This window comes from Hemiscyllium ocellatum, chromosome 6, assembly GCF_020745735.1.
Source record: "Hemiscyllium ocellatum isolate sHemOce1 chromosome 6, sHemOce1.pat.X.cur, whole genome shotgun sequence".
Classification (NCBI taxonomy): domain Eukaryota; kingdom Metazoa; phylum Chordata; class Chondrichthyes; order Orectolobiformes; family Hemiscylliidae; genus Hemiscyllium; species Hemiscyllium ocellatum.
This window is the reverse complement of record NC_083406.1, coordinates 3,881,135-3,908,386: the sequence shown is the minus strand read 5'-3', so window position 1 is coordinate 3,908,386 and position 27,252 is coordinate 3,881,135. Positions and strand designations below refer to the sequence as shown.

The window sequence follows — 27,252 nt, the reverse complement described above, 5'->3', positions numbered from 1 at the left end:
TACTAAGAAGACAGAAAGGATGTTCCCAATAATATGTGGAGCCCAGAACCAGGGGACACATTCTAACAACACAGGGTAGGCCATTTAGGACTGAGATGAGGAGAAAGTTTGTATCTAGACAGTGGTGTGCCTGCAGAATGCTCTGCTGCAAAAAGCAGTTAAGATCCAACTATTGCATGCTTTCAAGGAGATATATATCAGTCTTAGGAATAAAGTAATCAAAGGATTTGGTCAGGAAAGTCGGAACAGTGTATTAAGTTGGATGATCAGACTTGAACATATTGAATGTTAGTGCAGGCTCGAAGGGCCAAAAGGCCTACTCCTGTACTTATTTTTCTCTCTTTCTATGGATTAAATATTAAAATAAATAAATTATTAAATGTTTCTGCTGCCCATTGTTATCAGTACATCTCTCAATGGTCCTAATCCTACTTCTAGTTGCCCTTATTTTAACGATAAGCTTGTAAAATATTTTGCTATTTTATGTTCATTGGTAGTTAAATTTTGTTGCTGCATTCTTTGTCTTCCTAACTGCTTATTGATTTCTCTCCTAAAACCTTTGTGCCGTCTCATATAATGCACAATTTTAAAATACTGCTTTAAATGCTTCCCATTATCTGCCTTTATTTTTCCCTATTTTGTTTTCCTAAGTTCTATTTTCACCTAATTACTGTGAGCTTTTCTCCAACCAATTAACATCAGCGATCCATCAGGGTGAAATGTTGCCTCCTTGGTGCCAGGGTCAAGGATGTCTCCGAGAGGATGCAGAATATTCCGAAAGGTGTACAGTGACCAGCAGGAGATCATTACACATGTTGTACCAATAATATAGGTAGAGACTTGGATGAGGTTCTGCATAGAGAATATTGGAAACTAGGCAGGAGGTTAAAAGAAGGTCTTTGAAGTTGGAAATATTTGGATTACTAATAGTGCCATAGGCTCATGAGAGTACGAATAGGAGAATACAGGAGATGAATATGTGGCTGAGGAACTGGTGTGGGGGGCAAGGATTCGCCTTTTTAGACCATTGGGATCTCTTTTGGGGTAGAAATGACCTGTTTAAGAGGGATGGTTCCACCTGAATTGGAAGTGGGCCTTGCAGGGAAATTTGCTATTGCTTCTCAGAAGGCTTTTAACTAGGAACAGAGGGGAAACCAAAGCGACAGTAAATTAGAGAAAAGGCTGACGCCGGTACAGTAGATAAGGGAAACAAATCTAATGGTCAATGCAGACAAGAGCTTCGCAGAGAATGTGGTAAGACTGACAAATTAAACTGTATTTTCTTTCATGCAAGAGGTCTGACAGGTACAGGAAATAAACTTAGGGCAGAAACATGGGGCTGTGATATTATAGCTGTTATACAAATGTGGCTCAGGGACGGACATGATTAGTAGATTAATGTTCCAGGGTATAGATGCTATAGGAAGGATAGAAAGGGAGGAAAGAGAGGAGGGAAGTGGTGTTTTTGGTTAGGGAGAACATTACAGCTGCACTTCAGAAAGATATTCCTCAGAGATCATCCATTGAAGTTTAACGATGTAACTTAATAAGAAAGGGATGATCATCTTGTTGGGATTGTATGATAGCCCCTCCAATAGTCAGTGGAAAATTGAGAAGTCAATATGTAAGGAGATCTCCGATATCTGTAAGGCAAATAGGGTTGCAATGGAAGGGGATTTTAATTTTCTATAGACTGGGACTATCATAGTGTAAATGCTTGGATGGAAAGGAACTTGTTATAAATCTGTACAAGAAAACTTTCTTATTCAATAAGTGGATGTACCTATTGGAAAAAGAGTAATGCTTCTACTACCCTTATACTCTAGGGATTCACTTGATCACAGTTGGCTATACCTTTTATTGCTGAAAATGTGTTGCTGGAAAAGCGCAGCAGATCAGGCAGCATCCAAGTAGCAGGAGAATCGATGTTTCAGGCATGAGCCCTTCTTCAGGAATACCTTTTATTGGGAAATAAGGCAAAGCAAAAGACTGAGTGTCAGTGGGGAAGCGCTTTGGGGCAAGTGATCATAATTATATTAGTTATAAAATAGTTTTAGAAAAGGATACACCAGATTTAAAAGTTGAATTTCCAAATTGGAGTAAAGCCAATTTTGATGGTATTGGACAGGAACTTTTAAAAGTTGATTGGGGAAGGCTATTCACAGGTAAAGGGACAATTGGGAAGTGGGACACTTTTAAGAATGTGATACCAAGAGTTCAGAGACAATATGTCCTGTTAGTGTGAAAGGGAAGGCTGATAGGTGCAGGAAATGCGAGAAAAATTGAGTCTCTGGTCAAGAAGAAGAAGGAGGTATAGCCAACAGGGATCGAGTGAATCCCTAGAGTATAAGGGCAGTAGAAGTATACTTGAGAGGGAAATAAGAGAGTGAAATAAGGAGGACAAAAAGGGGACATGAGATATGTTTGGCAAAAAGAGTTAAGGAGAATCCAAAGAGATTGTGTAAGTACAATAAGGGCAAAAGAGTAATTAGAGCGATAGAATAGGATCCCTTAATGATCAACATGGCCATTTACATATGGAACCATAGAAGATGGGTGAGATACTAAAAGAATATTTTGTGTCAGTATTTACTGTGGAGAAGAACATGGAAGCTAGGGAACTTGGAGAAATGTCTTGAAAACAGTTCATATTTCTGATGAGGTGGTGCTGGAGATGTTAAGATGCATCAAGGTACATAAAACCCCGGGACCCGATTAGGTGTGTCCCAGAACTTTCTGGGTAGCTGAGAAGAGATTGCAGGGCCCCTTGCTGAGATATTTGCATCATCGATAGCCATGGGTGACGTGCCAGAAAACTGGAGGTTGGTTAATCTGAGGCCATTATTTCAGAAAGGTTGTAAGAAAAAGTCAGGAAACTATAGCTCAGGGAGCTTTATGTCAGTGGTGGGTAAGTTGTTGGAGGGGATTCTGAGGGACAGGACTTACATGAATTTGGAAAGGCATGGACTGATTAGAGATAGTCAGCATGGCTTTGTGCTTGGGAAATCACATGTCACTAACTTGCATTGCAGAAGATGCTATAAGTATACAGTGTGCGCAGCATATCCAGGGACATCAAATATTGTCAATTATTTTAGGGTTATATAGCATACTGGCATGCTATAATTGATCTGAAGACATATGCAAATCATTTTTAAAAACTCACATACATCGGTTGACCACTGAAGAGATTCTCTCAAAGACTATCAATATGGAAATTTCAGGGTTTAACATGCATTGTGAATGCAGTGGCAGGAATCCTCCAACTGCATTCAGCAAATATGTTTTACCTGGCAATGAGGTGAGAGTGACAGACCTTAACATCAAGGCTGCATTTTGCCTAGTATGGCATCAAAGTGCTCTAGCAAAACTGGAATCAATGGGTATCAGGGGGCAAATTCATGCAAGTTGTACCTGGCACATGGGAGCATGGTTGTGGTTATTGGAGGTCAGTCAATTTAGCTCCAGGACATCTCTGTAGGGGTTCCTTAAGCAATATCCTAGGCCCTATCATTTTCAGATGCTTTATCACTGGCTTTTCCTCTACCATAAAGGTCAGAAATAGGGATGTTCACCAATGATTGCATAACGTTCAGCACCATTTGGGATTTCTCAAATACTGAAGCAGTCCATGTTTAAATGCAATAAGATCTATATAATATCCAGGCTTGGGCTGACAAGTAGCAAAGAACATCTGTACCACACAAGAGCCAGACAATAACTATCTCCAATAAGAGACCATCTAACCACTGCCCATTCATATTTAATGGTTTACCATCACTGATCATATTCAAGGCTAGGATCGACAGATTTGTGGTATTTCAGGGAATCAAGGGACACACAGGGAACAGGTGAAGAAGTTGAATTAGGAGTGAAGAAAGGAGTGAGAGGGCAGGAGACCAGAAGAGCAAGATAACAGTGAACTACAAACAACTAGCAGGACTTTAGTCATCGTGTAAAGATTAGATTAGACTTACAGTGTGGAAACAGGCCCTTCGGCCCAACAAGTCCACACCGACCCGCCGAAGCGCAACCCACCCATACCCCTACATTTACCCCATTACCTAACACTACGGGCAATTTAGCATGGCCAATTCACCTGACCCGCACATCTTTGGACTGTGGGAGGAAACCGGAGCACCCGGAGGAAACCCACGCAGACACGGGGAGAACGTGCAAACTCCACACAGTCTGTCGCCTGAGTCGGGAATTGAACCCGGGTCTCAGGCTGTGTGAGGCAGCAGTGCTAACCACTGCGCCACCGTGCCGCCCCTGAAAGTACAGTTATAGCAAGTGATTTTGAGTTGCAAAGTGTTGGTGAGGCCACATTTAAAGTATTTTGTAAAATTTTGATCAGGATATTACAAAAGGATAGAAATGTGTTAAAATACTTCAAGGAACATTCACACAATTCATATATGGATTGGGTCATTATGTTATGAGGAAGGGTTGAACAGGCTGAGCCTGTATCTGCTCAACTTCAGAAGAATAAGAGATGATCTTATTGAAACATAAGATTCTGAGGGGGGGGTTGACAAAGTCAATACTGAAAGAGTATTTTCTCTGATGCAAGAGACTAAAATTGGGGACATGGTACAAAAATAAGGGCTATCCACATAAGGTGAACAGGAACGTCTTTGTCTCTACAAAGGTCGTCAGTCTTTGGAAGTCTTGTTGTTAGATAGCAGTGAAAGCTAGATCATTGAATACTTTTATGACTTCGTCATTATAACTTGGAGAAACTTGATAACAATCCTTAAGAATGGCGACAATTTGATCATCAAGCTACATCATGCTTGAATCACAATGTGTAATAATACTGAAGAACAGTGGCAGAGAAGGAATGAAAAGGAAACAAATCCTGCACTCTGGATTCTACCGTCTTATAGGGTTGCCTTGCCCCATGTGCCCAAACACTTGCCTGTTCCAGCACATAGCAGAAACCCATGATTCTCAATAAATTTAAACCTGCAAATGACACTCAGCAACATCAATGGCATATATTTAAAGTTCAGTCTCTGCTGTTGAACCTGGAACATAACTAAGAGTTAGACACCAAAAGCCAAGATGAAATACTTCAGTGGTCAGGAAATGGAAAGGCTCTACTGTGCTGTGCAGGATAAGCATCAAATGCAGAGTGAAGCATCCCTGATCACCTTCAAAGGAAAAGGCTATTTGCACCAATGTTAGGTTTTGGTCTTAATTTCAAAAACAGTTAACAATATATAGAGTGAAATGACAATTTAGCCACAAATAGCAAGATTTTTTGCATGAATTTTCATTTTGTGGGAACTATATTGAGGTTGCTCAAACCAGTGAACTTAAAAAGCTCAAACCAAGCAGAAAAGAGACTTTTGTTGCAACTGGAATGGCTCACTGTGCCATATGCTTTGCAGCACTGAATGACTGGAAGTGAAACCACAGATATTTTTGCTTTCTACCCAAGAGTAAGCAAAGGCTACTGGTTAGAATCTATAAACTGGCAATGGGTCTTCGATTGTCTGTTTGAATCAGTAAGTTGCAGCATTTTTGAAGGTAAGTGAAAGCATTGTTTTATTACAGTTTTCACTTCACGACAAAAGGTTTCTAATTTCCAGTTATTCACCTGTTACTACTTTTTTGCTTTACTAGTAAAGGACACCTTTAGAATAAAGAAAGAGTTCAAAAGAATTTCACTCATCAATGCAAGTCTTTCCTCCAAACAATAAATCTTCTCTCACCAGCTCATTAAATCTCAAAACATTCAGAATTTCAGCATTAAGATCAACAGTAAACTTTCCCAGTTAATTTTAGAAATAATGTGTTTGAAATTCATTTTTGCAAACTATTTCTGACCTTGATAGTATTTAATACTTTCGATGTTTCTGAAAATAACTAAAAACAAAAGCAATAGGCACATGGTGACCAAAACATCTAAATTGTATATCCTGCCAGTCCTCATTTTGAGCTTTTAGTTTTGTCTAACAACTTAATATTATAGATTGGGACTATGACAAACTCAAACAGCAGTAGGTTTACTCAAATTTAATAGTAGCAGACTAACCAATTTTAAGGGCATTTAAATAGTCATTGGATAGACATATGGACGTACATGGAATACTGTAGGTTAGATGGGCTTCAGATTGGGCTCACAGGTTGGTGTAACACCAAGGCCGAAGGGCCTGCATTGCTCTGTAATGTTCTATGTAAAAAGCATCTTGCTAAGTAGACACTAGAAAGATTCGTGGCTGTTCTATTTTGTGAAATTGAACATAACCCTGTGTATTTTCCAAGAAAATTTCTTGAATTCTTAGAATTTGATAAACCACCACAGGTGATTTTCTTCACTTTCATCTGTAGTATGCCAGCTTACAGAATGATTATGGAAATCTTGTTTTGCAAGAAAAGGATATTCTAATTCAGATCGTACATCATCTAAGCGATGTGAAAACTCAATCATGTCTTCTTCTTTGTGCTCATCAAATACTTTTAGTTGGATGTCCAATGCATCATTTTCAATTAATCTCAACTCCTGTGAAAACAAATTAGCAAAAATAACAATTTCAGCCCAATTCATATAGCATGAGAAAAAAATTAATATCCGTGTGGAAATTAAATTATTTAAACTTGCAGTATTACAGCAATAATCTTTCAGCATTTCAAAGATTTCTGTATGCACTTAAATAATTTAAAATTGCATTGCAAGTAACTGAGAATGCACAATTTGAATTTTAAACTAAATGCTTGTTTTTTGTAAGAATGTGTATCATTTTATTTCATGTTGGCTAAATGTCAATGTTACAAACATTGTTTACATATTAGAATGGGCATTAGAATGCCTATGAGCATCTTATAGATAGATGTTATCAATGTACACAATACTAGCCAAACCAACCTCTCAGCTGGATCAGTTGTATGCCAATAATATTACTGTTGTTTCAAAAAAAGGACAGCAACCAAAGAAAATTGACTTGCATATTTTGAGACGCATCCCAACAATTCATTTTTGCTTTCACTATTTTAATATAAACAATATTTACTGCTTCGTTATTAACTCCACTAATAAATATCTCTCCATTTCATAAAATTAAGATTGAATAATATTTGTTTGGTAATGATACTAAGGGTTATGGAACAAGTTGATGGAATTTAAGCACATGTTAGCCATAACCTAACTGAATGGTAGAACAAGCTCACTAGGATGAATACATATGCGACAGTGTCCCATTTCCATCCTTTTGAGTTTTGGTTAACATATGAACAGAAGGTCGATCAAATACTAGTACCATTGTAGTAAATGTTCTGTATCTCCAACTACTGAAGAACAATTTTAGACAAGTACATTGCTCTTATATTACCTTTTACAAGAGATGACCATGAGTAAAAAAATCCATAACTATCATTATAACCTGTTCTACAGTACTTTCATTTAAACCAGTACTTTAACAAACTGAAAACTTTGATTTATTTTAGGTACTGTGTCACACAATATCCTTCAAGCCTCAGTGCTGAAAGAAACATGGATTCACAAGGTATGAGGTGGATCAGGAAGCTCTCACAATTAATAAGTAGCAGAAAAAGCACGTTATCTCTTGGGAGATCTGTAATGAGATGCACTGAACAGCAGTTTAAATGACAGTATGAACTGTTCTTTATAAAAGCTCAAACAAGTTCCCTCCTCTCAATTCATTTCCATTTCCTTCATTCACCCGTAATGATTACATACTTACTACCCTTCCATTAATGTTTTCTTGATTTAGTTCTTTTAAACTTTACAAATTATTTTTCAAGATCTGAAACTTAACAAATGCTTCTGTCCTCTCTCCAAAGACTTTTTGATTGTATTTTACATACATTTACATCAATTTACTTCATCACCAAGCTGTCTGACATTTAGTAAGTCAATATACTTATGCAGATTTCTTCAGAATAAACCAATATTAATTTGCACTATCCTTACCGGCAGTATCTCTCTCAATCCACAACGCACAAATTCATTCCGTAAGTGTATTCTCAAATCTAAATCATCAGGAGTGGTCACAAGTGCATTAATAAGCTGCATACAAGCCACCTAGATATGGGACAAAATAGAGTTGGTATCGTGAAGCATAAAATTAATCAATATTACATTAGCTGAATATCTAATAATGTTGAGGTCAGGGTTAAGGCACAAATTAAACAGAACAGAAATTCAGAACCAAGTATGCAAATTTTAGTACGAGAGTGCTTAACATGGACTAGTCACTTTGAAAGTTCACATTCTGTTTTCCAACACAGATGTCCAGAAGAGACAAAAATATTTTGAATGACTTAATAGTTGCTTTAATTGAAATTATTGAACATTGTGGAAGCTAATAAACTGAGGCAAAGCTTTGACTGTTTAATTTAAATTAAATTGGGAATGGCAGAAATGTACTAGGTATTGTCATTGCAAAATGTTTCATTCTCATTAACCAATTATTCACCACTCATATCCATGTACTTGCGAGGTCAGCAGTGACTCCATTGTTTTTCCTCATTGGTTCGCCCAGTCTGATTGCAACAACATTTGTGTTACCTGGAGAGTTATACAGGAGCAGATCTGCATCTTGTGTTATTTATGTGAAGTCCATTCTGCTAGCTATGTCAGTTTAGTAATCAAGAGACAAGGCTAATGTTCTGGAGTCAAGGGTTTGAATCCCATCTCAACAGTGAAATTAAAATTCAATAAAACAGCTGGAATTAAAAAGTTAGTCTTTGAATCCATAAATCATCCTTAATTGTCCTTAAAACCTATCTGGTTCATGACTGCCCTTTAGGGAAGGAAATCTGCTACATTTGCCTGGTCTGACCTACATGTGACTCTTGACCCAAAGCAAGATGGTTGTATCAAAATCATTACAATGTCTAAAGACAAGGTTTTCCCAACCCTGCCAGCCTGGCAAAAAGATCTGGAGGCTTGTGCCAACATTGGGAGAGTGATCCCGTAGGCTAGTCAAGCAACAGCCTGATACTGTCCATAAATCATGATTCTGTGAGTATGACTATGTTCAACAGAGCATAGTCAACATGCCTGAGTATCTCCTGTCCCACTGGTAGGCCAGGTCCATGAGAGATGGGAGCACAGTTGTATTGAATTAGGAGGGAGTTGCCTTAGGAATCCTTAACATGGACTCTTGACCCCGAGAAGTCTCTTGGTGTCTACTACAATCTGAAACTTCAGGGTTCAGTATCTGCCCATTGCTACCAGAACCATCAAGCTGAGAGCTCAACTTTTGACAATAAAAAGTGCAGGAGGGCATGTCAGGAGCAATACCAGGAATACCTACAAATAGTGTGTCAACCTGAGGAAGCAACAATGCTGGATTACTTGAGGCTAAACAGCAAAAGCAGCATGCTGCAGGGAAAAATATTGGGTATGGCATGTGTTAGTCTGGATTAGAATGAAATAATGACGTTTAGTGAGCTTAATAAACAACAATCTTAATTTTTTTTTAAGATTCATTTTCCATTTATTCTTATTAAACAAAATTAGTTTGTTTAAAAAGAAGAGAAAGATACACAAGGAGGCTCAGGTAGAACAATATAGTAGACAGACAGAAGCTTATAAAAATACAATATGGTTGAACTAGCAGTGAACTAAGGCCTTATTTGGAGATGAAAGGTGAAGATGACCCTGTACCACATTGTAAAAACAAAACAATGGGATTTTTTTCCAAAGATGGGAATAAAACACAGGTTCTAGAAAGTAGATAGAGAATGGCTGGGAACTAAGATATTAGGTGCCTCTGCAAATTTGGAATGTGAGAAAAACAAGATATAAAATCATAGAATTCCTGCAGTACAGGAGGTGGCAATTTGGCCTATCGCTTGTGCAATGACTCTTTGAAAAGCATGGATCAAGGAAACAAAAATAACTAAAAACGTCAGATAGGAATGTGAGTTCAAGACCAGGTGGTACTCATAAGGAAAATGTAACCGAAGATTATTTTTGCTCTATAAAGGAAAAGGAGGGATCAGTGACTAAAGTTAAAAGAATTAGCTGAAATATCTGAGGAGCAGAGAAGACAAGATATTAGTCAAAAAATCATTAAGAGCTTTTGTTTTATTTTTTTTTCTTGGGAAGTAGACATTACTGGCAAGATCAGCATTTTTTTTTCCCCAAACTTTAATTGTCATCGAGTAGCTTGGAAGACATTGTAGAGGGTAACCATGTTGCTAGAGGTCTGCAGGCACATGGAAGCTTGGCCATCTGTGGAAGGCAAATTTCATTTGGGTTTCAGATAGGTTTTTACAACAATCCATGATAGCTTTGTGGTTTCCAGTTGGTTCCTTAGAGCAAGAGGTCAGTCAAATGTATGAGATATGTAAGGAGAGGAAAAGGGATCAAAGGGGAGAAACTAGCAAGTTCAGACATAGGATCTAGGCAAGAGAAGGAAAAGCACTGGATTTTATTTTTGTTCGCGAGAGAAGAGTAGCAACAAGGTCTGTATTTCTTGTCATTTCTATTTGCCTTTGAGAAGGTGGTAGTGAGCCAGCACATTGATGCATCAAATCATTCAAATGATACTTCTGATGTACTCAAGTACACTAAATATTTTATTAGCCAGCACCTATGGGACCAGCAGTATTCCAATTGATCAAATATTCTGGATAATCAAAAGGTCTATATAAACAATGTAAAAACGCATACTAAGTAATAGAAACATAATTTGGGGATACCCATATCATTATTATATGTTAGTTACAGCACAAATCACTTAAAAATTAATGTAACTTTGCCTTAATTAAAACTTGCTAGCAAAGAGCCTTCTCACTTCCACCCTCAATTGGTTATTCGGACATCATGGAAATCATGATATTTGAGGAGAAATTCACTTGAAATTGAATCAACTGTTGATATTTCATGTAGCCATTCTATTTAACAAGTATATTTACTTTGAGTTGAATAAATTTTTAAATTTATTGGATAGAGTAACAGTAAATTTCATGGTATTTGCGGTTTACAATTTTTGCTGGTTTATGAAGAGTGCCAGTTCGGAAATCACAATATTTAAGGATAAATTCACTTGAAATTGAATCAACTGTTGATATTTCATATAGCCATTCTATTTAACAAGTATATTTACTTTGAGTTGAATAACTTTTTAAATTTATTGGACAGAGTAACAGTAAATTTCATGGTATTTGCAGTTTACAATTTTTGCTGGTTTATGAAGAGTGCCAGTTCACAGGGTGCTGGTTAAAATGAAATTTGCTGTACCTCAAATGTGATGTTTGCTCATGAGTGATGCATTTGTTTATTGCTGAAGATGGGCTATTTATTGAGCCTCCCCTCCTCCATCTAGTTGTTTACTTGTCCTAGATTAGATTACTTACAGTGTGGAAACAGGCCCTTCGGCCCAACAAGTCCACACCGACCCGCCGAAGCGACAACCCACCCATACCCCTACATATACGCGTTACCTAACACTACGGGCAATTTAGCATGGCCAAATCACCTGACCCGCACATCTTTGGACTGTGGGAGGAAACCGGAGCACCCGGAGGAAACCCACGCAGACACGGGGAGAACGTGCAAACTCCACACAGTCAGTCACCTGAGGCGGGAATTGAACCCAGGTCCCTGGCGCTGTGAGGCAGCAGTGCTAACCACTGTGCCACCGTGCGTGTCCTCCACCATTCACAACTGGGTGTGGTACAAGTGCAGAGTTAGAACTGATCCATTTTGCAGAATCCAATGGTTGCAGCTCTATTGCACATTTGCTATTTAGCATCTGATTAGTCCTATGTTATGACTTCACCAGTTGGCTCCATATTTTTGACTAAGTCTGGTGCTGCTCCTGGCATGCCCTCTGGCACTATCCATTGAACCAAGGTTCACAAAAGAATAAGGGGCATGCCAGGAGATGAGGCTTCAGACTGTGGTTAATTATAATTTTGTTGCTGATGGTCCAGAGTGGTTCATGACTGTACAGTTTTGGTTGGTAACTTTGCTTGAAGTCCACCCGTTAGAGGACATCTACAACATGAAGACAGGACTTCATCTGTTAAATGACAGTGCAGCAGTCATTCCAATTGATACTATCATATACAAAAGAGTCGGAGATTAGTAGTTTGGTGAAGATCAGGTCAGGTAGAATACTCTCTCTTGGTGGTTCCATCACCATTTCCCACAAACCTGGCGTAACATATACAGCCTTTAAGACTCAGCCAGCTCAGTCAGTATTGATGCTCCCTAAACCACTCTTTGTGGTGAGCACTGAAGTCTTCTAGAGTATATTCTGTACCTTTGCTACCTACAGTGTTTTATCCAGGGTGTTCAACACAGATTGTACCAATTCATCAGCATGAGGTTTCCTTGCCCTTGTTTGACTTGTGGCCAATAGACTTCATAGCATCCTCAGGGAAATGTTAAGGACTCCCAATGCAACTTCTACCCAACTGTATACAATGGTGCCATCACTCTGTCAGTGAACCAGGACATACCCAGCAATGGTGATGGTGGTGTCTAGCACAGTCATACCTTTCCACAGTGTCAGGGTATTGCTTGATGAGTCCATGGGACAGCTGTCCCAATTTCAGCAAAAAGCCCCCAGATATTGACAAGAAGGAATTTGCTGGCTTTGAATGGCTGTGTTTGCTATTTTTCTTTTTGCTGTGAGGTTACTGTTTTGGTTTCTATCCTTCCTTTAGTCTTTGTAATGCTTTCACATGATTGAGTAGCTTACTGGGCCATTCTAGAGGGCAGTTAAGAGTCAGTCATATTGCTATGGGTCTGGACTCGCATATAAGCTTGACCAGAAAAGGAAGTAATTAGATTTGTTTTTTTATTCCAGGTTAGCAACTCAATGTTCAGCATGTTAGTTTGGGAGAGAATGCTGCTTTTATATGACATTTTGTTTGATTTAGGGGCTTTTACAAAGGGACCAGTGTTGGTACTTCTCTGGTACTCTGAGATGCCTGTCGTAAATTGTTCCAAGTTTTTGAAACATCTAAGACTGTACAGATCATTGATTGCCCAGCAAATGATGACCTCATTTTCAGGTTGGAAATCCTAGTCCTCAAATACGTTGTTGCTTAGCCAGCCAAAGACTGAAGTGGCAGAGTAGAAGCAAAGATGAATTTTATTGTTTTGTCAGCCTTTATAGAGAATAGACTCTCAAGAGATGAAAAATAGTCTGCATTTTCCAGACCTCTAGCAATGAGATGAAGTATTTTGCTGTAGGAGTTAGCTAGAAGATGACTTTAGTCATCCAGTCGTTTATTGGAAGTTCCACTTTCTTCAGAGAAGTCAACAATGATCTGAAGCTCAACTTCTGAGTTATGGCACACCACAAAGATCACCTGCAAAACAAACCTCAGTGGCTGAGCTTGCACTAGAGTTAGGCTGATTCTGTTTTGGATTGTACAGGTTGGTCATGTTCACCTCTGTCCTATAGATTATCACCATAGATTATCACCATAGATATGGGGAATTTGAAGTGAGATGTAATTTTGCCACCAGCCAAATGAAGAAGAGGGATGGCTCAATGACACAATCTTGTATGACCCCAACCTTCAGAGATAGACTATGTGGCTTTTCTGATGGTCAGGATCACAGTTTCTAAGTCATTGTGGACTAAGCGGAGCAATGGACAAATTTCTGAGTGCATCAAATTACTGAGTGCAACCAAATTTGAGGGAAATATTCCTTTAGTCTTTGGACTGACAGAGTTTGAGCTTTTTTTTAAATATCAAAAACAGCCATGTACATTAGTCGACCCTGTCAATTGCACTTGACTTGTACTTATCATGCACTAAATATCATTCTATGATGCCTCTTGAAAAGCAAGAGTCACAATGCAACTCTGGAAGGAGTTCTTCAGTCACTAGGAGAAAAGGGATTGAGAAGGAAGTGTTGAATGTGGGTACAATTACAACATTTAAAAGATATGTACATGAATCAGAAAGGTTTGGAGGGATAAGGGCCAGGAGCAGGCAGATAGGACTTGTTTAGTTTGGGAAGGGGCTGGTTGGACCAAAGGGTCTATTTCTGTGCTGTATGACTTTATGACTCTGTAACTAAGCCACGGCTGTGAAACCTCTGGTCTATAACAGTAAATGTAACCTGGTGCCCATTAAATCAGAATTCACTAGCTCCTAATGTCAACATGGATGAATACGTTCAGAACAAAAACAATACAACAGAGCAACATTTAAATTAATGATAGAAAATCAGACTCTGCACTTCAATGTTCCAATCTTCACACTATCTCCCAGGGCCAGCAGCACTCAACGAAAGAACCATCTATAGTCAGTTAAATTTCTCTTTCAATTTCTGAATTCCTGAATGCGTGACAGCACAAGCTTCAAAGTAGCCAGTTAATTCAATAAGTAATTAACATTCAAGGTGAATGTATGCCACATCTAATTGTGCCATCTCAAGAATAAACAAACCTTTAATTGAACAGAGGTGTCATGTAGACCTTCCACAATGGGGTAAAATCTTGCCCATTTCCTTAATTCCCCTGCTGTAGTTATGGCTTCCAAAACATTTTCAAGGCTTAAAGATAATTCAACAACAGTGTCAAATACAAAAACAATTGAATACAACATTGTTGATCTATTATATATTATATAATTAAAGAAACTTTTAAAAATGGGCAACTGACTTGCAAACAAAAATTTTAATGACACAATAGATTGCAACATTGGAGGTGGAACAAACATGCCTTATGCAGAGATACATTGGTCCAAATTTTCTGATGGCCAGTCAGTCATGAGTGCAACATTCCTGCAGAATCTCCATCACAGCACATTCCAAAAGGAATTGCCCATGGAATTGAAGATTCCACCGGGCAATTTCTCTATCGCTGGAAACCTCCAGAAGTCTCTATTTAATATGGAGAATTCAGAAGGTTCCAAAAAAATTAAATGATTAATTACGCAGGAATAGTTAGACTATTAACTATATAGTCTAATTCCTGAGTAATTGTTCAGCTGACCCCATACTCTATAAACTCCTGGAAGTCAACCTGTCTTCATCTGTTCCTGACCAAATAGCTCTTGACCTGTTCCGGACATAGACCTTGTCCAGGAGGAGCTTAAAAATGTGTTGCTGGAAAAACACAGCAGGTTAGGCAGCATCAAAGGAACAGGAGAATCGACGTTTCGGGCATAAGCCCTTCTTCAGGAATGAGGAGGGTATGCCAAGCAGGCTAAGATAAAAGGTAGGGGGGAGGGACTTGGGGGAGAAGCGTTGGGAACACGATAGGTGGAAGGAGGTTAAGGTGAGGGTGATAGGCCGGAGAGGGGGTGGGGGCGGAGAGGTCGGGAAGAAGATTGCAGGTCAAGAAGGTGGTACTGAGTCTGAGGGCTGGGACTGAGAAAAGGTGGGGGGAGGGGAAATGAGAAATCTGCATTCATCCCTTGTGGTTGGAGGGTTCCTAGGCGGAAGATGAGGCGGTCTTCCTCCAGGTGTCGTGTTCCAATCTATTTTCCCTAATTCCATAATCTAAATATCGTGTTGCCATGGTCTGGCGATGGAGGAGGCCAAGGACCTGCATGTCTTTGGCAGAGTGGGAGGAGGAGTTAAAGTGTTCAGCCACGGGGCGGTTGGGTTGGTTGGTGCGGGTGTCCCAGAGGTGTTCTCCAAAACGTTCCGCAAGTAGGCGGCCTTGTCCACCTCTAAACCCCATCTCTCTGAACCTGAACTCTTTTCCCCACTCTGGAACAGACCCCACTTCACCTTCTTTGGAGCCAACCCAAATTCACTTTCTCCAGACTTGAACCATTTTTCCATTTTGTATCCTCCTCCCACTCTAGATTCATTCCTCTCTCTCACTGCCCTTGATCTCCTTGAACTCCTGAGACATGGTTGAAACTCACTTTTTAACCCTCCCGCAATGCACGCCTGACCTGCCCCTACTTCCCACACATCCTCCACTTCCCTGTTCATGAACTGATCTGCATATACACTGCTCCATCACTGACCTCTTCTTACCCTCCACCAGCCTTGGTCCACCTCTTAGGACCATATCCCAAACTGCCCCACCAGACCCAGTTTCTCATAGCTACCCCACATGAACACAGTGCATCACTTGCCTGGCCTTTTGGTTGCCTGGCACTCTACCCCCGACCCAGATGGCATCCTAGCAACCTGACCGCTTCCCGCTTGGCTTCCTATTTACTTGACACGCACAGGCTCTCTGTGTGAGATTGCCATTCCTTGGGAGTTAGAGTTAGAGAGACATGCAACTTAGAAACATTCTCTCTTTCTCTCAGTGTGTAACCATTAAAAGGACAGCAGTTTATCAAAGGGACATGTTTTAATGCTATATAAGAACTGATTTTCAACTTCTAGATTATAAGCAATAACCTTTCCTATTTGGAAGTCAAAGCAGTATATGAAGAAAAGTTAGAAATGAGAACAGGTATTAAGCATGTTATCAAGCTCAATAATTCTCTAACAGTAATATCTGATCTTACTTCAGCCAACACCAGTGTTTTGCGCTTGATGAGCTTGCTTCACAGTTTTGTCTCGATAACCATTCCAATCTATTTTCCCTAATTCCATAATCTAAACACACTGAATTATACAGCGTTTTTAAAATTAATCACAGAAGTTTTCAGATAGGATGTTGACCTTCCAAATTCATGTTTTCTTTTTCTTACTAGGTTACTGCGTCTGATTTTCTTCCAAACTATCCAAAAGAATATACTTCATGATTTTACTTGTTCTTGAGGAAGGTTAAAAAAATATGGTTTTGCCTGGGTTAGTTTTTATATTCCTACTCACTTCTGACACTCAACTCCTCTAACCAATGCTCAGCTATTCAATTGTGAAAATAAAGCGATGAATATTTCCTAAAATATATTGCACATTTCTCATATTCCATTTTGTTTAAGAACGCTAAGACTAGGACCTTAAAAGGGACTTTCTATTTGAAGGAGTACTCACTGCTCTTCCTTTAATTACATATTGCTGTTCTTTCCAATTTTTCAAATTACACTTTATGTCAAGATTATACTTAAAATAATTCATGCCCAATTAATAACACACGAATAATAATTTATCAACAGAAAGCGTTAATATTGTATGTTGATTTTGTTTTCCATTGCTTTTTAAATGCTGAATTAACAACTACACATGTAACATTCCATTATCTTTTCTCTTTCAAATACTGAGCAGATAGTTAACATATATTTAGCATATTGTCACCGTAAGCATGCTATACCATGATTTATTCAGTAAATTTCGTAAAATCTATAACTATGACTGTCAAATCCATTTCTGCTTTGTAGAAACTAACAAAATTACCCATAAGTACTCTAACGCAATAATAAGATCAAGATAACTTAATATGTGTATCACATGTCAACTTTCTCTCTCATCAATGCTTTATCAGCTATCAATGGTCAAAACTCATGAACTTTTATTGAGATCAAACATTTTGGTAAGGTAAAGGCAGCAAGTGCATCTATAATGAATGGAAAGATGCTGTCGTGAATAAAAGTACCGAAGACCCTTGGACCACATCCTGGGACAGGAAAATAAGTTGGTAAAGTAGACAAAGGAAATTTGTGTTTTATCAGCCAAGGCACAGAGAGAAAGGTTAAACATGCTATGTCAAACTGCATAAATCACTAGTTGGACCATAGCTGGAACGCTATTTGCAGTTCATGTTCCTACACAATAGGAAAGATGTATGCCTTTCAGATGGTGCATGTACATTTCGGGCAATAATACCTGGACTGAAGAATTTTAAGGTCTGAGGAAAGATTGGATGGGCTAAGGTCATTATTTGGGAGCAGAAGAGTTGAGGGGAAACCCATCAAAGAATGAAAAATTGAGGGGTCTAGATAGAGTGGACAGAATGCCCTATACTCCTTCACTGAAAGACCCATAACCGGGCCTAAGTGGTATGAGGTTTACAGGTGATTTGAGGAGAAAGATTTCACCGGGATGTGATGGGGATTTGAAATTCATTGTCTGAAAGCTTGATAGAGGGTAGAAATTTCTATTTAATTTAAAAAGTAATTGAACATGCACTTGAAATGTAGTAACCTACAAGCTATAAAACAAGAGCTGGTAGGTTGGATAAGGCTGGATAATTACTAGTAGCCTGGCACACAATAGATCAAATGGCCTTTTTTCGTATTTTAAGTTTCTATGATTCTATACATAGTGAAGAAAACACTTAAATACTAATTGTGATGAATGGATGCAAACTGCAATAACATGCTAAAAGCACAACTAATGTGTTGACACCAAATATAATTGGAATTTAAAACAGAGCGGATGACCATCAACTGCAAACTCTTCCAGTGGAGGAAAAACCAGTATAAAAAAATCACAGTACCACAGGAATTAGGTACAAATTTTTTTCCCTTGTCCTTACATTGTGACAATGCATAATAAACAAGCCCAGTTAACACAAGTAACATTATGTCCTCTGACGTTTGAAACAAATCTTCTGTTAAAAATAACTATCATCATATAACGTTTTCAGGATTGGCAGCAATTAATGCATATTATTTCTTCAAATGTCCTGTATAGCAATGCTGCCTCCTGTGAAACTCACATTCAATTGAGGTAACAAAAAAGATCACCCACTTACATATTTTCTTCTCCCACAATACAAATTGCTGACAAAAGCTTGATTGCATCTGTCATCATGGTAGGCTGCCTGGGATCAACAGCTCTGGCCAGCAAGAATATACTTCGTTCTTCTTCCAGGATTCTTTCCAATCCATACTAAAATTAGTGAGGTGGCAAATTTATTGCATATTAGTCGCAAAGTTACTTTTTCAAGTTCACAGAGTAAGTTGCAATCAATACTAAATAAAGGAATTTGTTTTTTCTCTCTAATCAGTCAAATGGGCTTACTACAGACCATTAGTGGCAGCTCAAATTGTCTGCTGTCTTTGCATATGCAACAACTTCATTTTGACAATTAGGCAAAGGATACATAAATTAAAAGATTTGGACATGTACCCCATCGCATTCCGCTGGTCCATCATGTTTTCATTTTAGAAAACATAGACACAAAAACTTCAAGTCAATCTTTCCAGGCTTTAATGTATTCTTCTACGTAATCAAAAGCAACACTCAATTTTTCAGGAAAAATTAACTATGATTTGTAAAATAATCTATGTCCACACATTCAATGAAAAGTCTGTATTAGAACATTAAACTTAATGCACTAAACAAAGACTTCAAAATGATAACTTTAAAATAAAGTTCATTATTTAGGACAAATGAGAAAACATAAGGCATCAAATCTAGCAAATCTGAAATAATATCAAACATCACAGCAATGTAATGTCATTAAGTTACCTTGTTGTTCATGAATGCTCTCAAACACTGAATCACTTTATGTTGACTTTTGCGGTCATTTTGTTCTTGACTATGATGAGGATAAAACAAAATATTTATTATAATTCAGGAAACAAAAACGATTTCAAAAAGCAGATGATCGGGTAACTTAAAATATGGCATTAGAAACTGCACTTACTTCCTTGTGAGTAATTTCTCCAAGACATCCAAAAGCTGCTTTAAACCTTCATTTCCAAAGCTTCCAACCCAACTGAAAACAGAACAGAATAAACTGAACCAACAAACTAAAACATTGGGAAGTCCAGAAACCTCAATCTCAGCAAAGTACTGAATTAGTTTCAAAGAAAAAAAATATTTTATTTAATATTGAAGAATTTTAATGGATATTATTTTCCACTATCAGGTGTGAGTCATAATGACTAAGCAGCATATATTAAGATAAGTTGCTTCATGTGTTTTAATTGTTCATAGAAACGAGAGGTGAAATTCAGTTTACAAGCCAAGCAGGGAATGGGGTCGGGTTGGTGATAGCAATCAGCCTTCTCACACATCCGCCAGCTTAGGGCCTTATTTTCTTGAACGCATTTAACAAATTCCTCCCCATCCAAGCCCTGAACATGATGGCAGTCCCAATCTATCTCTGGAAAGTTATAATCTCCTACTATTACAACGTTAGTATGCTTACAGATATTGGAGATCGCCTTACATATTTGTTTCTCAGTTTTTCACACTACTTTTTCTGGGGGGGAGGGAAGCTATAGTTCAATCTCATCGAGGTAATCATCCTCTTCTTATTTCTAAGATCCACATATAGTTTCACCAAAAGTCTAAGATTCCCAAAGGAAGGCAAATAAGCACCTGATTGGGATTTAATGCTGCCATTAATCATAGAAATGGTGCGTGCAGGATTGCCAGTGTCTGTACAGCCAGTAAACAGGGCCATAGGTATTAAATTCAGCTCCACACTTTAACTACAAATTATTTATGCCAGGCATTGCCACAGCAAATGCTTAAGTCAGTAAATGTCAATATTTCCATATGAAACAGATAAGCACTTAACTATCTTTCAAAAGAAAGTATTGCAATGTACAATACGTTCCTTTAAAATAAAGTGTTAAATATATTTTCTCCTCATTGGAATGATTGTGCACCAATATCTTTTACATCAAAAAATAAGTTGTGGATAGAGAGGAACCCAATCTGACTTTGAGTCTGATATAAAATTGGGCAGACTTCTCAAGTTCAAGTTCATATTGACAATGTCAAGCATTCAGTACAGTTTTTAGACATGAACGTAGAGCAGGTATATCAAAAATGAAAGCCTAAAGTCAGTTACCCCTGTAGGTAACAATTGCTCAATTATTACTTTATTTTCTCATTAAAATCTACACATAATGATTTTTTCCAGACAATAATTTTTGTTTTGAAAAATATTTGACAAAACCCTGGGGCAGGCAGAAACTCACTGCCTATAATTGCAACCTATTGCATTTCCCCAGCTCTATAATCTGTAATTAATTTATGCAAATATATATTGATACAACAAAGCCAATCTAGTGAAAATAGAATAAAACTATATAAGTTCTATTCTGTATTTTTCATGATTTGAGACATGTACTTATCCTTCAGTGAATAAGGGCAGGCCAAAAACATTGTTATTTAGCTTTAGCTCGATGTAATAATATGAAAGTTATTGTCATTGATAGCCAATCACTAACGAGGCTGATGGTCCACCCAGGAAATTCTGTGTCATTGCTAATGGACTCTGTGGGTCCTTGTGGAGCTGATGAGCCTGATCCTGGACCCACATCTCTGACCATACAGTTGGCAGGTGTTTCTGGGAAGTGGAAGTGGTCCTTAACCTTGAAATTATTGCTATTCTTTTTCCCTTTTCTTTCCTATACTCCACTGAGCATTTTCAAAGAATCGTGTCCCTTCATACAGGAGTTTCCTCCAAGTTGGTTTCTTCCAAACGAAGGTCTCCCTTGCATTTCTTGAGAGAAGCCTTCAGAGTCTTTGAATTGCTTCATGCATCCTTCTCTCGCTCAAATGCCTTTTTTGAGTTGGATGAAGACAATTCACTGTGGCAATTGAAACTCAGGCATCCTAAGCACATGGACAGCCAGCGAGGTTGGTTTCGATTATTATGGCCTCAATGCTGATACTCTTGGCTGCTTTGAGGACCCTGATATTAGTACGCATGTCCTCCCAGTTGATGCATCAGACAGAATCTGTCTCAAATGGCATTGATCTTAAGGGCCTTGAGATGGTGTTCAAATGTTTTTGGAACCGGCTAGTAGAGTCAGAAGGATGACTGCTTTACACACAAGGATCCTGGTATCAGCACAGATGTCACAGTCATCGAAGACTCTCATTCTTCAGCATTCAAAGGCAGTGCTCACTGATTAGATGCAAAGTTGAATCTCTGCGTGGATATCAGTCTTAGATGAAAGGTAGCTCACCAGGTCAGGGAAATGTTCCACGTTTGGGAGAATTTCTCCATTGATCTTAATGAAGGAATGAACCGGAACTTGATAAAGGACTTTAGTCTTATTGAGGTTGAAGCCGAGAACAGTTCTTCGCTAGGCTTTCATGAAGGCATTAAATCAGGCTTGACGAGTCTCTTCTGAGAAGACAGAGATGACCTTGTTATCCACAAACAAAAGATTCACAAGTGGGGTCAAATTCATTAGTTCTGACCTAGTTCTGACTGGTGTCCTGTTTCCGAAGAGAAAGACTCAGTTGGATCAACTACAAGTTGACAATTGTTCTGGCATAGATAGATCATGTCAAAAGTTCACTTCAGATACCTGAAGGATATAATCACCAACAATTCAGTTAGGAGCAAAATCCTATATTGCCTTCCGTGATTTATATTACCTTCTGGGTGGGAGAACATTGCAATCAGTTTCTTTTTTGCACAAAGGTCTATGAGGTCCATCAAGGCCAAATTCTGAGATAAAATTTGACACAACAGATAGCATTTGAGAGGAAATTTAAAGGCTAATAAAGTAATAAATAATAATAGGGAGTTAGTACATACTCAACATAGAAATCAAAGAATCAAGGCATACTTCTCAAAATTAATTGAAATCAGGAACAAACTCAGATTCAGAGCAGTGAGACAAATCAACAGGGATTTTATACCTCAAATGTTCCTGTGATTCATGATTAAAGTCCTGAGAACAGAATAAAGTTGGTCGAGTATTAGATAGGGATAATGTGTAGGAGCATAACACAAGGCATAGAACTAACAAATCTAAAGGTAAATTTTCCAGTGTCACCTGGAACAAATGGTATTCTGCAAGCATAGTCATAATATGGAAAGCGGACTTGCTGAGAATTAAAATAGAGGAAACTGGACTTGCTGAGAATTAAAATAGAGGAAACCTCAGATTTATAGGGGGCAGAGTGGGAAACAAGCTAGAAGAGCACTGAAATGAGTAAGTCCAAAAGTAAAAAAGGCATAAATGGGGGTTTTAGCAACAGATGAGCTAAGATGTGGACATAGGCCCTATTAGTCGTGGCACAGGATCAGACGTAACACCAAGGTTGAAAGCGAGCTTGATCACAAATACTTTGCAGGGCAAGTGCTGGAGTCAATAGTAAGGGAATAGAATCTGGAGCAAGGACAGAAAACCATGTCTTTAGTATCCCCAATATTTAATTGGAGGAAATTCCTGTGCCTTCAATACAAGATTTCAGAAAAGCAGTCTCAAAATTTAGCAACTTGAGGACTCCAGAGTCATAGAGTCCTATAGCACGGCCCAAACTGGTCCAGGCTGACCAACATGTCTATCCACGCTAACTCCATTTCCCAACACTTGGGCAATATCCACCTTTCCTATTCATGTATTTTGTCCAAATGCCTTTTAAATGTTATTGATGTGCCTGCCTCAACCACTTCGCTGTGTACCACCCTCTGTGTAAAAAGGTTGTCCATCAGCTTCACTTTTATTCTTTCCTGTCTAGCATGGAATGAGCTGCCAGAGGAAGTGGTGGAGGCTTTTACAATTACGCCATTTAAAAGGCATCTGGATTGGTATAGGAACAGGAAAGGTTTAGAGGGATATGGGCAAATGGGACTAGATTAATTAAGGATATCTGGAGGGCATGGACAAGTTAGACTGAAGGGTCTGTTTCTGTGTATCTATGATACCCTCTAGTCCTCGATTTTCCAATCCTGGAAAAAAGGCTGAATGCATTCACTCTATCCATGCCTCTCATGATCTTCGACACTTCTAGAAGGTAAAAGACAGAGGGTGGTGGTGGAGGGTTGTTTCTCAGACTGGAGGCCTGTGACCTATAAGGATCGGTGCTGGGTCCTCTACTTTTTGTCATTTACATAAATGATTTGGATGCGAGTATAAGAGGTACAGTTAGTAAGTTTGCAGATTACACCAAAATTGGAGGTATAGTGGACAGCGAAGAGGGTTACCTCAGATCACAATAGGATGGGCCAGATGAGTGCTATAAGGATCGGTGCTGGGTCCTCTACTTTTTGTCATTTACATAAATGATTTGGATGCGAGTATAAGAGGTACAGTTAGTAAGTTTGCAGATTACACCAAAATTGGAGGTATAGTGGACAGCGAAGAGGGTTACCTCAGATCACAACAGGATGGGCCAGATGGGCCAATGGGCTGAGAAGTGACAGATGGGGTTTAATTCAGATAAATGCGAGGTGCTGCATTTTGAGAAAGCAAATCTTAGCAGGATTTATATACTTAATGGTACGGTCCCAGGGAGTGTTGCTGAACAAAGAGACCTTGGAGTGCAGGTTCATAGCTCCGTGAAAGTGGAGTCACAAGTAGATAGGATAGTGAAGAAGGCGTTTGGTATGCTTTCCTTTATTGGTCGGAGTATTGAGTACAGGAGTTGGGAGGTCATGTTGCAGCTGTACAGGACATTGGTTAGGCCACTGTTGGAATATTGCATGCAATTCTGGTCTCCTTCCTATCGGAAAGATGTTGTGAAACCGGAAAGGGTTCACAAAAGGTTTACAAGGATGTTACCAGGGTTGGAGGATTTGAGCTATAGGGAGAGGCTGAACAGGCTGGGGCTGTTTTCCCTGGAGTGTCGGACACTGAGGGGTGACCTTATAGAGGTTTACAAAATTATGAGGGGCATGGGTAGGGTAAATAGACAAAGTCTTTTCCTTGGGGTCGGGGAGTCCAGAACTAGAGGGCATATGTTTAGGGTGAGAGGGGAAAGATATAAAAGAGACCTAAGGGGCAACTTTTTCACATAGAGTGTGGTACAGGTATGGAATGAGCTGCCAGAGGATGTGGTGGAGGCTGGTTCAATTGCAACATTTAAGAGGCATTTGGATGGGTAAACGAATAGGAAGTGTTTGGAGGGACGTGGGCCGTGTGCTGGCAGGTGGGACGAGATTGGGTTGGGATATCTGGTTGGGATGGACGGGTTGGAGCGAAGGGTCTGCTTCCATGCTGTACATCTCTGTGACTCTATAAGATCTCTCCTCAATCGCCTATGCTCTAAAGGAAAAAGTCCTAGCTTGTCTGACCCCTCCTATAACTCAGGCCCTTGAGTCCTGGCAACATCCTTGCAAATTTCTTCTGCACTCTTTCCAGTTTAATAATATCCTTCCTGACCAAAACTGAACACAATACTCAAGGTGCAGCCTCAGCAACATCCTGTATTACTGCAACATAACTTCCCAACTTTTTTCTCAATGCCCTGACTAATGAAGACCAGCGTGCCAAACGCCTTCTTAATTGCACTGTCTACCTGGGACTCCACTTTCAGAGAACCATACACCTGAACTCCAAGGTCCTTCTTTCCATTACACTCCTTAAGGCCCTACCATTCACCATGAAGTTTCTACCTTGATTTGACTTTCTAAAATGCAAGACCTCATACTTATCTACATTAAACTCAATTTGCCATTTCTCACCCACTTCCCCAGCTGATCAAGGTCCTGCTGCAATTTCTGATAACCTTCCTCACTGTCCATGATGCTGCCTATTTTAGTGTCATCTGCAAACTTACTAATCATGCTTTGTACATTCTGATCCATATCATTGTTATAGATAGCAAACAGCAATGGGCCCAGCACCAACTCCCGTGGTACACCACTAGTCACAGGCCTCCATTCCGACAAGCATCCTTCCACTATTACCCTCCGCTTCCTGCCATCAAACCAATCGTGTATTCAATTTGCCAGCTCCTTTGGATCCCATGTGATCTAACCTTCTAGAGCAGCCTACCATGTGGAACCTTATCAAAAGCCTTACTAAAATCCATACAGACTTCCCCTACCACTTTGCTCTCATCAACCTTCCTGATCACTTCATCAAAGAACTATAACAGATTTGTAAGGCATGTACTCGCATGCACAAAGTCATGCTGACTACTCCTAATCAAACCCTGTCTTTCCAAATGCATGTATATCTTATCCCCCAAAATCTTCTCAAGTAACGCACCTCCCACAGATGCTAGGCACACTGGTCATAAGTTCCCAGGCTTTTCTTTACAGCCCTTCTTGAATAAGGGCACAACATTTGCTACCTTCAGGTCTTCCAAGACCTCACCCATGGCTAACAATAATGCAATAATATCAACCAGCGACTCCACAATTTTTTCTCTAGCCTCTTGCAGTGCTCTTGGATATGTCTGATCAGGACCAGGAGATTTATCCACCTTCATATACTCTAATATGTCCAACATCTCCTCTACTGTAATATGGACTGTTCTCAAGATATCACCATTAACTTTCCAAGTCTTCCTGTCTTTCTCCATGGTAAATATTGAGGACCCCGCCCATCTCATCCGGTTCCACATATACCTGTCCACTTTGGTCCTTGAGGGGCCCTATTCTCTTTCCCGTTATTCTTTTTCCTTTAATATACTTAAAGAACCTGTTTGGACTCATTCTAATCTTCTCAGCCAAGGCTACCTCATGCCCCCTTTTCGCCCTCCTGATTTCCTTCTTCAGTAGTGGGCGGCACGGTGGCACAGTGGTTCAATTCCCGCCTCTGGCGACTGACTGTGTGGAGTTTGCACGTTCTCCCCGTGTCTGCGTGGGTTTCCTCCAGGTGCTCCGGTTTCCTCCCACAGTCCAAAGATGTGCAGGTCAGGTGAATTGGCCATGCTAAATTGCCCGTAGTGTGAGGTAAGGGGTAAATGTAGGGGTATGGGAGGGTTGCGCTTCGGCGGGTCGGTGTGGACTTGTTGGGCCGAAGGGCCTGTTTCCACACTGTAAGTAATCTAATCTAAACTCCTGTATCCCCTATATACCTCCAAGGATTCCCTTGATCCCAGCTGCCTGTACCTGAATCATGCTTCCTTCTTTTTTCTGGTCAATATCTCTCGTCATCCATGGTTCCCTCTTCCTGCCAACCTTGCCCTCACAGGAACATACAGACCTTGAACACTAGCTATTTCACTTTTAAAGGCATCCACCCCTTGCCAAACGTCTCTTTGCCTGCAAACAAATTACTCCAATCAACCCCTGCAAGCTCCTGTCCAATTCCATCAAAATTTGCCTTACCCCAATTTAGAAACTGAACGCATGGATCGGTTTTGCTTCTCTCCATAACTATTTTAAAATTAATAGAACTATGGTCACTGGTCACATAGTGCTCCCCCATTGTCACCTTCTTATCACAGTTTTAAAGGGTCGTCCCTTCACTCTGAGACTGTTCCTTGGATCCTCGTCTCTCCTAACAATGGAACTATCTTCTCCACCTTCATTCTATCTAGGCCTCTCAGTATTCCGTGTGTTCCATCGAGTACAGACCCAGAGTTCTCAACCACTCCTCTTATAATAAGGCCTTCATTCTCGAGATCAGTCTCGTAAACCTCCTCTAGACCTTCTCCAACGGCAGCACACCTTTTCTTAGGCAGGGAGCCCAAAACTGCTCACAATTTTCCAAATTGACCTCAGCAATATATCTCTGCTCTTGCATACTAGCCATTTTTAAGAATTCTGACAATGCATTTCCCTGCCT

General features: G+C 39.5%; 1 protein-coding gene across 1 annotated transcript in view; it reads right to left on the bottom strand.

Moving 5' to 3' along the window:
* The window catches only part of LOC132816349 (protein diaphanous homolog 3-like), a 545,172-nt gene that overhangs the window by 391,772 nt on the left and 126,148 nt on the right, over positions 1-27,252 (bottom strand). Inside the window, exons 6-11 of the mRNA XM_060825802.1 lie at positions 19,458-19,529; positions 19,280-19,349; positions 18,561-18,697; positions 14,398-14,503; positions 7,940-8,050; positions 6,393-6,511 (exon numbers count right to left, since the gene is read on the bottom strand). Coding sequence (XP_060681785.1) covers positions 6,393-6,511; positions 7,940-8,050; positions 14,398-14,503; positions 18,561-18,697; positions 19,280-19,349; positions 19,458-19,529 — 615 coding nt within the window. The remainder of the gene's footprint in view (positions 1-6,392; positions 6,512-7,939; positions 8,051-14,397; positions 14,504-18,560; positions 18,698-19,279; positions 19,350-19,457; positions 19,530-27,252) is intronic.